The sequence below is a fragment of the Salvelinus fontinalis genome, chromosome 41 (genome assembly GCF_029448725.1).
Source record: "Salvelinus fontinalis isolate EN_2023a chromosome 41, ASM2944872v1, whole genome shotgun sequence".
Classification (NCBI taxonomy): Eukaryota; Metazoa; Chordata; class Actinopteri; order Salmoniformes; family Salmonidae; genus Salvelinus; species Salvelinus fontinalis.
The window spans coordinates 20,757,950-20,772,819 of NC_074705.1; the positions used below are offsets into that span (position 1 = coordinate 20,757,950).

General features: G+C 40.8%; 1 protein-coding gene across 1 annotated transcript in view; it reads left to right on the forward strand.

Moving 5' to 3' along the window:
• Positions 1-14,870, forward strand: part of LOC129840374 (cholecystokinin receptor-like) — a 54,209-nt gene that overhangs the window by 28,085 nt on the left and 11,254 nt on the right. The window contains exon 3 of the mRNA XM_055908194.1: positions 10,527-10,788. Coding sequence (XP_055764169.1) covers positions 10,527-10,788 — 262 coding nt within the window. The remainder of the gene's footprint in view (positions 1-10,526; positions 10,789-14,870) is intronic.

Below are 14,870 nucleotides of genomic sequence, written 5' to 3' on the forward strand. Positions count from 1 at the left end.
GTCCAAGACACCAGATGAAAGATACACATCTTGTGAATCCAGCCATCATGTCTGATTTTTAAAATGTTTTACAGGGAAGACACAATATGTAAATATATTAGCTAACCACGTTAGCAAAAGACACCACTTTTTTTACTCCACCCTTTTCTCACTGCATCAGTAGCTATCACAAATTCGACCAAATAAAGATATAAATAGCCACTAACCAAGAAACACTTTCATCAGATGACAGTCTGATAACATATGCTATACAATAAATATGTTTTGTTAGAAAAATGTGCATATTTCAGGTATAAATCATAGTTTACCATTGCAGCCACCATCACAACTCTCACCAAAGCAACTAGAATAAGTACAGAGACCATCGTGTATTAGCTAATTACTCATCATAAAACATTTCTTAAAAATACACAGCGTACAGCAAATGAAAGACACAGATCTTGTGAATCTAGCCAATATTTCAGATTTTCTAAGTGTTTTACAGCGAAAACACAATATAGCGTTATATTAGCTTACTACAATAGCAAACATCACAACAGCATTGATTCAAGGCAAAAATAGCGTATAACGTATAAACCACCAAAATATATATATTTTTTCGCTAACCTTCTCAGAATTCTTCAGATGACAGTCCTATAACATCATATTACACAATGCATATAGAGTTTGTTCGAAAATGTGCATATTTAGCACCAAAAATCGTGGTTATACAATGAGAAAAGTAGCAAAGCTGCCCAGAAAATGTCAGGAGAAATCTTTGGAGAGGCACCTATTCTAATCAGTAACTATTCCAAAACTTGACTAAAAAATACAGGTTGGACAGCAATTGAAAGACAAATTAGTTCTTAATGCAATCGCTGGGTTACATTTTTAAAATTAACATTACTTCAAAATACAGCGTGCGATAAAGTGAGGCTGCACTGAAATTAATGGCGGCTTATGCATGACATTTTTCAACAGAACAACGAATTATCAGCATAAATAGTTCTTACTTTTTGATGAACTCTCATCAGAATCTTGGGAAAGGTGTCCTTTGTCCAAAATAATCGTTGCTAGGTTTTATAACGTCCTCTTCAACGTTGCAATTAGCAGTAAACATTAGCATGAGAGAGAGATACCCAACCCCCTAGAACTCCAGGAAATTAAATACCCGAAAATCGCAATATACTGACATAAACTGATATAATCCGGTTTAAAATAACAAGATTATGATGTCTTTAAAGCCTATATCTAATAAAAGCACAGACGGAAATTTCTAAGATCTATAACCGATGGTTCTAGTACAATATGCCAAGGTCCTCAGTGCGTGAGAGCGAAGAGGGAAAAGAGCAGACACGTCTTTGCCAAGTGATTTATAACCTTTGAGATCTACGTAGAGACTCCATTTCAAGTCTTCCTATTCGCTAAGGCGTATGCAGTGCATCTCAACCAATAGAAGACAGGCAGATTTATACACAGGTCTCAGAACAGCCAGAAAAATTCTGCATTCTCACATACACATAGGAAAATTGCTCTAAGTCCAGTTCTGTTTCACTCACAGATATAATTCAAACGGTTTTAGAAACTAGAGAGTGTTTTCTATCCAATGGTAATAATAATATGCATATTGTACGAGCAAGAATTGAGTACGAGGCAGTTTAATTTGGGAACATCATTATTACAAAGTGCTAACAGCTCCCCCTATTGACAAGAAGTTTTAAATGTGCCTTGAATTCTAAATAAATCACTGACAGTGTCACCAGCAAAGCACCATCACAACTCCTCCTCCATGCTTCATGGTGGGAGCCACAGATGTGGAGATCATCCGTTCAACTACTATGCGTCTCACAAAGACAATGCGGTTGGAACCAAAAATCGCAAATTTTGACTCATCAGACGAAAGGACAGATTTCCACCAGTCTAATGTCCATTGATCGTGTTTCTTGGCCAAAGCAGGTCTCTTCTTATTATTGGTGTCCTTCAGTATGGATTTCTTTGCAGCAATTTGATCATGAAGGCCGGATTCATGCAGTCTCCACTGAACAGTTGATTTTGAGATGTGTCTACTACTTGAACTCGGTGAAGCATTTATTTGGGCTGCAATGTGAGATACAGCTAACTCTAATGAACTTGTCCTCTGCAGCAGAGGTAACTCTGGGTCTTCCTTGGCGGTCCTCATGAGAGCCAGTTTCATTTTAGCGCTTGATGGTTTTTGGGACTGCACTTGAAGAAACGTTCAAATTGACTGACCTTCATGTCTTAAAGTAATCATGGACTGTCATTTCTCTTTGATTATTTGAGCTGTTCTTGCCATATTATGGACTTGGTCTTCTTGCCATATTATGGACTTGGTCTTTTACCAAACAGGGCTATCTTCTGTATACCAACCCTACCTTGTCACAACACAACTGATAGCCCTGAAGCATTAAGAAGGAAAGAAATTCTACTAATTAACTTTTAACAAGGCACATCTGTTAATAGAATGGCATTCCAGGTGACTAACTCATGAAGCTGGTTGAGAGAATGCCAAGAGTGTGCAAAGCTGTCATCAAGGTATGAGGTGGCTATTTTGAAATAAAACATATTTGGATTTTTTTAACACTTATTTGGTTACTACATGATTCCATACGTGTTATTTCATAGTTTTGATGTCTTCTCTATTATTCTACAACGTAGAAAATAGTCCAAATAAATAAATAATGTAATGAGTAGGTGTGTCCAAACAAAGGGATGGAATAAATTTGTACATATAAATGTATGGATGGGACATGACCGACCGGCATAGACAAGATGCAATAGATGGTATAAAATACAGTATATACATCTGGGATGAGAAGTGCAAGATACTATGTAAACATCATTAATAAAGTGGCATTAATAAAATTACTAGACTGTCAAATGATTTCAAGTCTGTATGAAGGCATCAGCCTCTCTGTTTTAGTGATAGCTGTTTAATTAACAGTTTGATGGCCTGAGATTGAAAAATAGCTTCTGTCTCTCGTTCCCAGCTTTGATACAACTGCCCTGACCTCGCCCTCTGGAGGGCAGCGGGATGAACAGGCAGTGGCTCGGGTGGTTGTTGTCCTTGATGGTCTTTTTGGCCTTCAGGTGCTGTAGGTGTCCTGGAGGGCAGGCAGTTTGCCCCCGGTGATGCCTTGTTTAGACCGCACCACCCTCTGGAGAGCCCTGCCGTTGTGGGTGGTGCAGTTGTCGTACCAGGCGGTGATACAGCCCGACAGGATGCTCTCAATTGTGCATCTGTAGAAGTTTGTGAGGGCTATAGGTGACAAGCCAAATTTCGTCAGCCTCCTGAGGTTGAAGAGGCGCTGTTGCAAATTCTTCATCATACTGTTTGTGTGGGTGGACCATTTCAGTTTGTTCGTGATGTGTACGCCGAGGAACTTTAAACTTTCCACCTTCTCCACTGCGGTCCCGTCGATGTGGATAGCGGGGTGCTCCCTCTGCTGTTTCCTGAAGTCCACGATCATCTCAATTGTTTTGTTGACGTTCAGTGAGAGGTTGTTACTACTGCAGTGTCAGTACATAATTTACATAATTACATAATTTACATAATAACATAACTTACATAATTTTCTTGGGCTTGCCTAGAGTGCCAGATTCGCGGGTTTGCACTTTTGGGTGGAAATAGAACAAAAGAAGACCTTACCTCCAAAGTTAAAGTCAAACTTCTACCTGTATCTAATTGAATTTAGTTGACTTATTGAGGGCGATTCTGTTTGTCTCTTTGAACGTGATCAGTTTGCTGCAGCTAGCAACAGGAACTGCAAACTGGACTGGAGCTGCAAAAAAAACTCAAACTGGATAGTTTTATCTCGATCTCTACATTCAAAGACTAAATCATGGACACACTTACTGACATTGTGGCTGCTTAGCATGATGTATTGTTGTCTCTACCTTTTTGCCCTTTGTGCTGTTGTCTGTGCCCAACAATGTTTGTATCATGTTTGTGCTGCTGCTGTCATTTTGTGTTGCTATCATGCTATCTTGTCATGTGTTGCTGCGTTGTTGTCTTAGGTCTCTCTTTAGGTAGTGTTGTGATGTCTCTCTTGTCGTGATGTGTGTTTTGTCCTACATTTACATTTTAATCCTGTCCCCGCAGGAGGCCTTTTGCCTTTTGGTAGGCCATCATTGTAAATAAAAATGTGTTCTTAAATAAAGGTTAAATAAAAAATTCTGACATGTAAATGAATTCCCTGTAAGAGATTAAAGCGATACTATTGTACTGTATGCTGACTTAAAATGTAATTTGAGCACAGAGCACATAGCTTTACAATATTCACTTCAGAGGGATAGAGTAGAATTCTATTATCTTAGGATGGAGCACACGTTGCATATAGTGCTTAGGGAAATATACTGCCGAGTGCTCACTATAAAGCTGGGGTTTCCAAACATCAAGAGGGTCAAATTGTCTTTCTGTGTGTGTTATTGTGTGTGTGTGTGTTTGTGCGTGTGTGTGTGTGTCTGTCTGTCTGTCTGTGCATGCCCAAAAAAACAATAAACAGGTAGCCTATGAAATGAATGCCTCTGTGGATGCAGCCTTCTGCTGATCAGCGAAATGTAGTGCGAAAACAAAGCATTTCTGTCATTGTGAAATAGAGTCTGAGTTGTCATGACTCTCACTCCTGGGTGAGAATCAAAGATAGCCCCCCCCCTCTCCCACCAGAGAGGAAGAGGGGGAGTGGGGCCGGTTGTATGATTTTAACGACCGGTTGTAAACTTTCTCTCTCTGGCCCTGCAGTATGGAGAAGTCAAAAATGATTTGTGAAAGACTCTTGTTAAAAACTTTAGCATCAAAAGATTGGACAATTGAACATTAGTTTTGAAATCCAAACTTTTGGGAAGGTCGGTGGAGATCCAAACAATAATCATGTCAGATTATTTATTATTTTGTGATATCATTAACTTCTACTTGGTACTCATCCCGGATCCGGGAGCACCCTCATCAGTAAAAAAGCTGACTAGCATAGCCTAGCATAGCGCCACAAGTAAATACTAGCATCTAAATATCATGAAATCACAAGTCCACGACACCAGATGAAAGATACACATCTTGTGAATCCAGCCATCATTTCCTATTTTTAAAATGTTTTACAGGGAAAACATAATATGTATTTCTATTAGCTAACCACGATAGCAAAAGACCCAACTTTTTTTTTTCACAATTTTTTTCCTGCATAGGTAGCTATCACAAATTCGACCAAATAAAGATATAAATAGTCACTAACCAAGAAACAACTTCATCAGATGACAGTCCTATAACAGATTTATTGTATAGCATATGTTTTGTTAGAGAAATGTGCATATTTCAGTTATAAATCATAGTTTTACATTGCAGCCACCATCACAAATCTCACCAAAGCAGCTAGAATAACTACAGAAACCAACATTAAATACCTAAATACTCATCATAAAACATTTATGAAAAATACACGGTGTACAGCATATTAAAGACAAACATCTTGTGAATCCAGCCAATATTTCAGATTTTTTACGTGTTTTACAGAGAAAACACAATATGCAATGCACATTTGTGCCCTGCTGGAGGTCATTTTGCAGGGCGCTGGCAGTGCACCTCCTTGCACAAAGGCGGAGGTACCGGTCCTGCTGCTGAGTTGTTGCCCTCCTACGGCCTCCTCCACGTCTCCTGATGTACTGGCCTGTCTCCTGGTAGCACCTCCATGCTCTGGACACTATGCTGACAGACACAGCAAACCTTTTTGCCACAGCTCGCATTGATGTGCCATCCTGGATGAGCTGCACTACCTGAGCCACTTGTGTGGGTTGTAGACTCTGTCTCATGCTACCACTAGAGTGAGAGCACCGCCAGCATTCAAAAGTGACCAAAACATCAGCCAGGAAGCATCGGAACTGAGAAGTGGTCTGTGGTCACCACCTGCAGAATCACTCCTTTTTTGGGGGTGTCTTGCTAATTGCCTATAATTTCCACCTTTTGTCTATTCCATTTGCACAACAGCATGTGAAATTTATTGTCAATCAGTGTTGCTTCCTAAGTGGACAGTTTGATTTCACAGAAGTGTGATTGACTTGGAGTTACATTGTGTTGTTTAAGTGTTCCCTTTATTTTTTTGAGCAGTGTATCTAACGCCTATAACAACAGCTTTTCAGAACGCAATCCTGAGGTCTGTCTCGCGTCATGACGAACGGTGAAAAGACTACACCCACGGTTCCAAGAACTCTTGTTCGGCCTCAGATCTAGCTAGACACCCCATTCCAATTCTCACTGCCTATTGACATCTAGGGGAAGGCGTATGCAGTGCATATCGACCCATAGATTACATGCAAATTAATAAACTGACCCTGGAACAGAGCCTTCGATTTCAGATTTCTCACTTCCTGACAGGAAGTTTGCTGCAAAATGAGTTCTGTTTTACTCACATGTATAATTCAAACGGTTTTAGAAACTAGAGAGTGTTTTCTATCCAATAGTAATAATAAAATGCATATTGTACGAGCAAGAATTGATTACGAGGCAGTTTAATTTGGGAATGATTTTTTACAAAGTCGAAATGGCGCCCCCCTATTGAAAAAAGGTTTTAAAGACGTTATAACGGAAACATTGTAACTTTAAGAGCTTTCACAATGTATATGTCAGAGTTACATCTAAATGTTGTAAAACATATATGATTCAATATAAAACTATTTGTGAGAAGATTCCATTTGATTTTAGCCTTCTAAATTAGATCATTGTTTTTCATGTAAAGTTTTTCCCAGTCAGTAATCACGCTGACGTGAGCACAGACATTATGCCAAAAGGATGGCACGCCCCTTTTGCCAGAGTGCTTACTAAGGACTCCTAACTAAATTTACATCAGACCAGTACATGCCAGGTTGCCTGTGGTGTGTAAAATGGTCGGGAGCTGAACTCTGAATAATCAACCATTGAGACCAAGCAGGCGGACGGTGTTGAGCCAAACGTCACGAATGGTTAGACTCTACCAGACCAGTATGCATGCAGTGCGAGCTGAATACATGGAAATGGTTAAAAACTACAAGACTAGAAAATGGTTAGAAACTCTTAAACTTTCAACAGAGAAGAAGAAGACATGCACCGCTTTCAGCTCTAATGTAAAGTAGTCTAGAACTGACCAAAAACATGAGGAAGATCTCGGCAAACGACCATTGGAATGTCTGATGTATCCATTCTAACGAACACTCAGAGACAAAGAAGCCTACAACCAAGGACATTGTGACCTCTGGTGGACAACCAGAGACTTACACAACCAGAGACTTCAGTCGAACTACTCCCTATATCAGGGGTGTCAAACTCATTCCACGGAGGGCCTAGTGTCTGCAGGTTTTTGGTTTTTCCTTTCAATAAAGCCCTAGACAACCAGGTGTGGGGAGTTCCTAACTAATTAGTGATGTTAATTCATCAATCAAGTACAAGGGAGGAGCGAAAACCCGCAGACACTCGGCCCTCGGTGGAATGAGTTTGACACCTGTGCCCTATATAGACAGACCGGGTGATTTCAACAGAGAGACGACCAAGACATACAATCGTAAATATATACATTGCAATTGTTTTCGAATGAGCGGTCGTTCATGTGCAAAGTATTCATTCTCATAAGCATAGCTTCCACATGTATGCACCTCCCCACTCACTTAGTCTGTCCTGCTCTCTTTATCTTTCCCCTCCCTTTCATTATGTAACAAGCCGTCATACCGGGTTAGTCCACGAGGGACTTTTCATTGCATTATGTTACTAATCAACCTATAATCTATCCTGTGTGTGTGTTTATGTAATTCTGTATGATTATTTAGTTAGTTAGTAAATAAATAATTAAGCCAATTTGTGTATCGCTGAATGATCATTTAGACAAGAGTTCGTGCAGATTTGAAGTCAACAACGTTTAGAATGAGACTGATATGAGGTCATAATTAATGGATGACTGGTATGATAATAGTATATTCTGATATATTCTTGAGTTAATTCGGGAAACGATAACTCATTAAACAAACTTTTTCCGTAGTGCCCCAAGTTACAATTGAGTTAATTGTTACATGATTCATTTAATCACGTAATAATTAAACATAGTTAATTGATTTGATAAAATAGATGTCATCACAATAATGATAGTCACGTCACGACAGAGTGCTAATGGTGGGTCTGGTATAGAAGTTGTGGATCTTTCTGAGGGAGGATTAGTGGGTGGACTATATTAGAGCGAGTCTCGGGTGGTGGGTAATGGCTGCTGGTTTAGTGCAGGTACAGTATGCCTTTATTAATGCTATTTATCTTCACTGCTGACTCCTTGTCTGACTGCAGACCAATTGAGCGCACTCCCTCAGTGCAGCTTCATACATATTCATGTAGGCAAACACAGTTTGGGTTGAAGATTTTCACTAAATTGTTTTCACTCAAGTTTGAAACCAATTACACGGGTGTCCTTGGGTATTATAATGCACTTTAGAGATCTAACATTGAGCAGGACAGAACGACAATGGTGTGATTCCATCAGTGTGAGGCTATTTGTCTGGAACGTAATGTACTTCGTGTCTTTACTTAATGATAAGCTAAAGAGGCTTCACTATTTGTCTTCCATTTTTTGGTGGCCTACTGGCATCTCTGATGTGTCAAGCCTGCTCAAATATATAGAAGGTGTGTATCACTATCAGACCTGGAAATATAGTATTTGTTTTCATTCAAATATGTGTTCTGCTTCTTATGGCTGCAATCCTGTTAATGGGATCGATATGACAACAGCCAGTGAAAGTGCAGGGCACCAAATTCAAACAACAGAAATCTCATAATTAGAATTCCTCAAACATACAAGTATCTTATACCATTTTAAAGGTAATCTTGTTGTTAATCCCACCACAGTGTCCGACTTCAAAAAGGCTTTACAGCGAAGCACCACAAATGATTATGTTAGGTCACCGCCAAATCACAGAAGAAACACAGCCATTTTTCCAGCCAAAGACAGGAGTCACAAAAAGCAGAAATAGAGATAAAATTAATCATTAACCTTTGATGATCTTCATCAGATGACACTCATAGGACTTCATGTTACACAATACATGTATGTTCTGTTCAGTAAAGTTCATATTTATATAAAAAAATCTCAGTATACATTGGCGCGTTATGTTCAGTAGTTCCAAAAACATCCGGTGATTTTGCAGAGCCACATCAATTTCCAGAAATAGTCATAATAAAAGTTGACCAAAGATCAAGTGTTATACATGGAATTTTAGATCCACTTCTCCTTAATGCAACCGCTGTGTCAGATTTCAAAAAAAGCTTTACGGTAAAAGCAAACCATGCAATATTCTGAGGTCGGCGCTCAGAGCCCAATCAAGACAAAAATGTATCTGCCATATTGTGCAGTCAATAGAAGTCAGAAAGAACATAATAAATATTAACTTACCTTTGATGATCTTCATCAGAATGCACTCCCAGGAATCCCAGTTCCACAATAAATGTTTGATATGTTTGGTAATGTCCATCATTTATGTCCAAATAACTACTTTTGTTAAGCGTGTTTGGTAAACAAATCCAAAGTCACGAAGCGCGTTCACTAAAAGCAAACGAAATGTCAAAATGTTCCGTTACAGTCAGTAGAAACATGTCAAACGATGTATTGAATCAATCTTTAGGATGTTTTTAACAAATCTTCAATAACGTTCCAACCGGAGAATTCCTTTGTCTTCAGAAATGCGATAGAACAGAGCTCGCTCTCACATGAACGCGCATGGTCAGAGCATGTTCATGTCATGGTAGACCTTACTCAATCCCCTCTTTATCGGCCCCACTTCACAGTAGAAGCATCAGACAAGGTTCTAAAGACTGTTGACATCTATTGGAAGCCTTAGGAAGTGCAAAATGACCCATATCGTGATTAGAATACATTCTTCCTTTTAATAATGAAGAACACTTAACAAACAATACAAAATAACAAAACGAACGTGACCGCTATAACACTGAATGCAAACATGCAACATCACATAGACAATCACCCACAAACCACTTCACAGTAGAAGCATCAGACAAGTTTCTAAAGACTGTTGACATCTAGTGGAAGCCTTAGGAAGTGCAAAATGACCCATATCCCACTATGTATTCGATAGGCAATGAGTTGAAAACCTACAAAACCTCAGATTTCCCACTTCCTGGTTGGATTTTTTCTCAGGTTTTTGCCTGCCATATGAGTTCTGTTATACTCACAAACATCATTCAAACAGTTTTAGAAACTTCAGAGTGTTTTCTATCCAAATATACTAATAATATGCATATATTAGCAACTGGGACTGAGGAGCAGGCAGTTTACTCTTGGCACCTTTTCATCCAAGCTACTCAATACTGACCCGCAGCCATAAGAAGTTAATTGAACTTGCCTTGCTCAATGGAGACAATAGATTTGTCCCAAAAGTTTAAACCCCGTACATCTGGCACTCCAGACAGAATGAAAATAAAACAAGTACTATTTGAACCCAGGTCTGATCACTGTTGATACTGTCATTTTAATCTCTCTCTTATTGACCCCTCCGCCTTCCCTGCGTTCCCATAGCGCTCTCCGTCAGCATCTCCACCTTCAGCCTGGTCGCCATTGCGACCGAGAGGTACAGCGCCATCTGCAACCCGCTGAAGTCGCGGGCGTGGCAGACTCGTTCCCACGCCTACCGGGTCATCGCTGCCATCTGGGTGTTGTCATTGGTCATGATGGTGCCCTACCCAGTGTTCAGCCACCTCAAGTCCTTCCCCAAACCCGACCGAACTACGGGGCACATGTGCCGCCTGGAATGGCCAAGCGGTGGGGTGGAACAGACATGGTGAGTGAGTTTCTGACTGGAGACCTCTAGTGCAGTGGTTAGACCGGGGTTCTGCCCCGTCCCTTAGATAATATCCTGACACTAATTGTCAGTTCTCGTGTTGTAATTTCAAAGTAAGCTGACATCAAAGGAACATAGATTGCCAGTCCCTTGTTCAAAAAAGTATCTTGGGTTTGTTCGGTTTGTTTTTATGTTTGATTGCTTATATTGAATAGATCTGTTTCAAAATAAATATTTTCTGATCAGGGAAGCAATGAAGCATTTTATGCTATTTTCAATATATTTCCACTGACATTGCGTTTGCCCAAAATTAAAGTCTTCCCGTTTCCCTCTGCAAGACTGAACAGAATTGTCATAGCCAGACATTTAGGAGCACCACAGCAACATCTAAGGCAAGGCAATTATATTTTAGGACAGATTAGTTCACATTCACTCAGGGCTAGGGAAGCAGTTTTAGAAGGTACTCCACTCTAAAGATCAGCAGTTTAGTAAACAATGGTCTAAGATTAGTAATACAGCTAGAATAAAGTTCCACTGCCCGAGTCTCTGCATCTGCAGTTCAAGCCCAGGCTTTTTCTGTAGAAACTGTTGCTGTTAAGTTTGTGCACAATTTGCCCGTAAACAAACAGAGAGGCAGAGCAATTAAGACATTCTCCAGGGGTTCTCCTCAGCCTAATAGAGCACTCTCGTCTCTCTCCTCCAGACCATACTTATTATATTTTACCCAAAATAAGCTCTCTCTCTGCAGACCTTATTACTTTGATTGTAAACTCAGCAAAAAAAGAAGTTATTTTAGTTAGTTATTAGTTAGTTAGTTATTATTTTATATACGTCCCTTTTCAGGACCCTGTCTTTCAAAGATAATTCGTAAAAATCCAAATAACTTCACAGATCTTCGTTGTAAAGGGTTTAAACACTGTTTCCCATGTTTGTTCAATGAACCGTAAACAATTAATGAACATGCACCTGTGGAACGGTCGATAAGACACTAACAACTTACAGACGATAGGCAATTAAGGTCACAGTTATGAAAACTTAGGACACTAAAGAAGACTTTCTTTTGACTCTGAAAAACACCAAAAGAAAGATGCTCAGGGTCCCTGCTCATCTGTGTGAATGTGCCTTAGGCATGCTACAAGGAGGCATGAGGACTGCAGATATGGCAAGGGAAATAAATTGCAATATCCGTACTATGAGACGCCGAAGACAGCGCTACAGGGAGACAAGACGGACAGCTGATTGTCCTCGCAGTGGCAGACCACGTGTAACAACAGCTGCACAGGATCGGTACACCCAAACATCACATCTGCGGGACAGCTACAGGATGACAACAACAACTGCCTGAGTTACACCAGGAATGCACAATCCCTCCATCAGTGCTCAGACTGTCCGCAATAGGCTGAGAGGCTGGACTGAGGGCTTGTAGACCTGCTGTAAGGAAGGTCCTCACCAGACATCACCGGCAACAACGTTGCCTGTGGGCACAAACCCACTGTCGCTGGACCAGACAGGACTGGCAAAAAGTGCTCTTCACCGACGAGTCGCGGTTTTGTCTCACCATTGGTGATGGTCGGATTCGCGTTTATCGTCGAAGGAATGAGCGTTACACCGAGGCCTGTACTCTGGAGAGGGATCGATTTGGAGGTGGAGGTTTTGTCAGGGTCTGGGGCTGTGTGTCATAGCATCATCGGACTGAGCTTCTTGTCATTGCAGACAATCTCAACGCTGTGCGTTACAGGGAAGACATCCTCCTCCCTCATGTGATACCCTTCCTGCAAGCTCATCCTGACATGACCCTCCAGCATGACAATGCCACCAGCCATACATCTCATTTTGTGCGTGATTTCCTGCAAGACAGGAATGTCAGTGCTCTGCCATGGCCAGCGAAGAGCCCGGATCTCAATCCCATTGAGGACGTCTGGGACATGTTGGATCGGAGGGTGAGGGCTATGGCTATTTCCCCCAGAAATGTCTGGGAGCTTGCAGGTGCTTTGGTGGAAGAGTGCGATAACTTTTCACAGCAAGAACTGGCAAATCTGGTCCAGTCCATGAGGAGGAGATGCACTGCAATACTTAATGCAGCTGGTGGCCACACGGGATACTGACTATTACTATTGATTTTAACTTTCCCTTTGTTCAGGGACACATTATTCCCTTTCTGTTAGTCACATGTCTGTGGAACTTGTCCAGTTTATGTCTCAGTTGTTGAATCTCGTTATGTTCATGCAAATCTTTACACATGTTAAGTTTGCTGAGAATTAACGCATTTGACAGTGAGAGGACGTTTCTTTTTTTGCTGAGTTTAGTTGTTCACTGATTGTGGCCTGTCAGAACCTCCCACCCCATCCCCAGACTATACTTATTTTTCTTTTACACTACAACCACAAGAGTTCTTTGGGGATATACAGTGGATTCGGAAAGTATTCAGACCTTATTCTAAAATGTATTAAATAGTTTTTCTTCCCCTCATCAATCTACACAAAACCCCATAATAACAAAGCACTGTATGAATGCAAAACCCACATTTTTTCAAATGTATAAATAAATAAAAAACATAAATATTATATTTACATAAGTTTTCAGACCCATTTCTCAGTACTTTGTTGAAGCACCTTTGGAAGCGATTTCAGACTCGTCTTTTTGGTAATGATGCTACAAACCTGGCACACCTGTATGAGGAGTTTCTCCCATTCTTCTCTCGAGATCCTCTTAAGCTCTGATGTTGGATGGGGAGAGTCGCTGCGCAGCTATTTTCAGGTCTCTCCAGAGATGTTCGATCGGGTTCAAGTCCGAGCTCTGGTTGGGCCACTCAAGGACATTCCAAGACTTGTCCCGAAGCCACTTCTGCATTGTCTTGGCTGTGTGCTTAGGGTCCTTGTCCTGTTGGAAGGTGAACCGTCGCCACAGTCTGAGGTCCTAAGCACTCTGTAGCAGGTTTTCATCAACGATCTCTCTGTACTTTGCTCCGTTCATCTTTCCCTCGATCCTGACTAGTCTCCCAATCCCTGCCGCTGAAAAACATCCCCACAGCATGATGCTGCCACCACCATGCTTCACTGTAGGGATGGTGCCAGGTTTCCTTCAGACGTGGCATTCAGGCCAAAGACTTCAATCTTGGTTAAATCAGCCCAGAGAATCTTGTTTCTCATGATCTGAGAGTCCTTTAGGTGCCTTTTGGCAAACTCCAAGCGGGCTGTCATGTGCCTTTTACTGAGGAGTGGCTTCCATCTAGCCACTCTACCATAAAGCCTCATTGGTGGAGTGCTGCAGAGATAGTTGTCCTTCTGGAAGGTTCTCCCATCTCCACAGAGGAACTCTGGAGATCTGTCAGAGTGACCATCGGTTTCTTGGTCACCTCCCTGACCAAGGCCCTACTCCCCGATTATTCAGTTTGGCCACGTGGCCCAACTTCTTACATTTCTTGGTGGTTCCGAACTTCTTCCATTTCAGAATGATGGAGGCCACTGTGTTATTGGGGATCTTCAATGCTGCAGAAATGTTTTGGCATCCTTCCCCAGATCTGTGCCTCAACACAATCCTGTCTCGGGGCTCTACGGACAATTCCTTTGATGGCTTGGTTTTTGCTCTAACAGAAACTGTCAACTGTGGGACCTTATATAGACAGGTGTGTGCCTATCCAAATCAAGTCTTGTCAATTTAATTTACCACAAGTGGACTCCACTCAAGTTGTAGAAACATCTTAAGGATGATAAATGGAAACAGGATGCATCTGAGCTCAATTTTGAGTCTTTGAATATATTTTATATACATTTGCAAAAACTTCAAAACCTGTTTTCGCTTTGTCATTATGGAGTATTGTGTGTAGATTGATGAGGATTTTTTGATAATTAATCCATTTTGAAATAAGGCCGTAACCTAACAACATGTGGAAAAAGGGAAGGGGTCTGAATACTTTCCCACTGCAATGTATCTCTTTACAGTGGCAGGTATAATATTTTTTATCGGATTTATATTATAATGTGTATTGATATTCAAAAAATTAATCATAGCAGCGGTGACAGTAGATGTCATCAACAAGCACACAAAATATAATACCTATCATTTTCAGTTACTACAATATA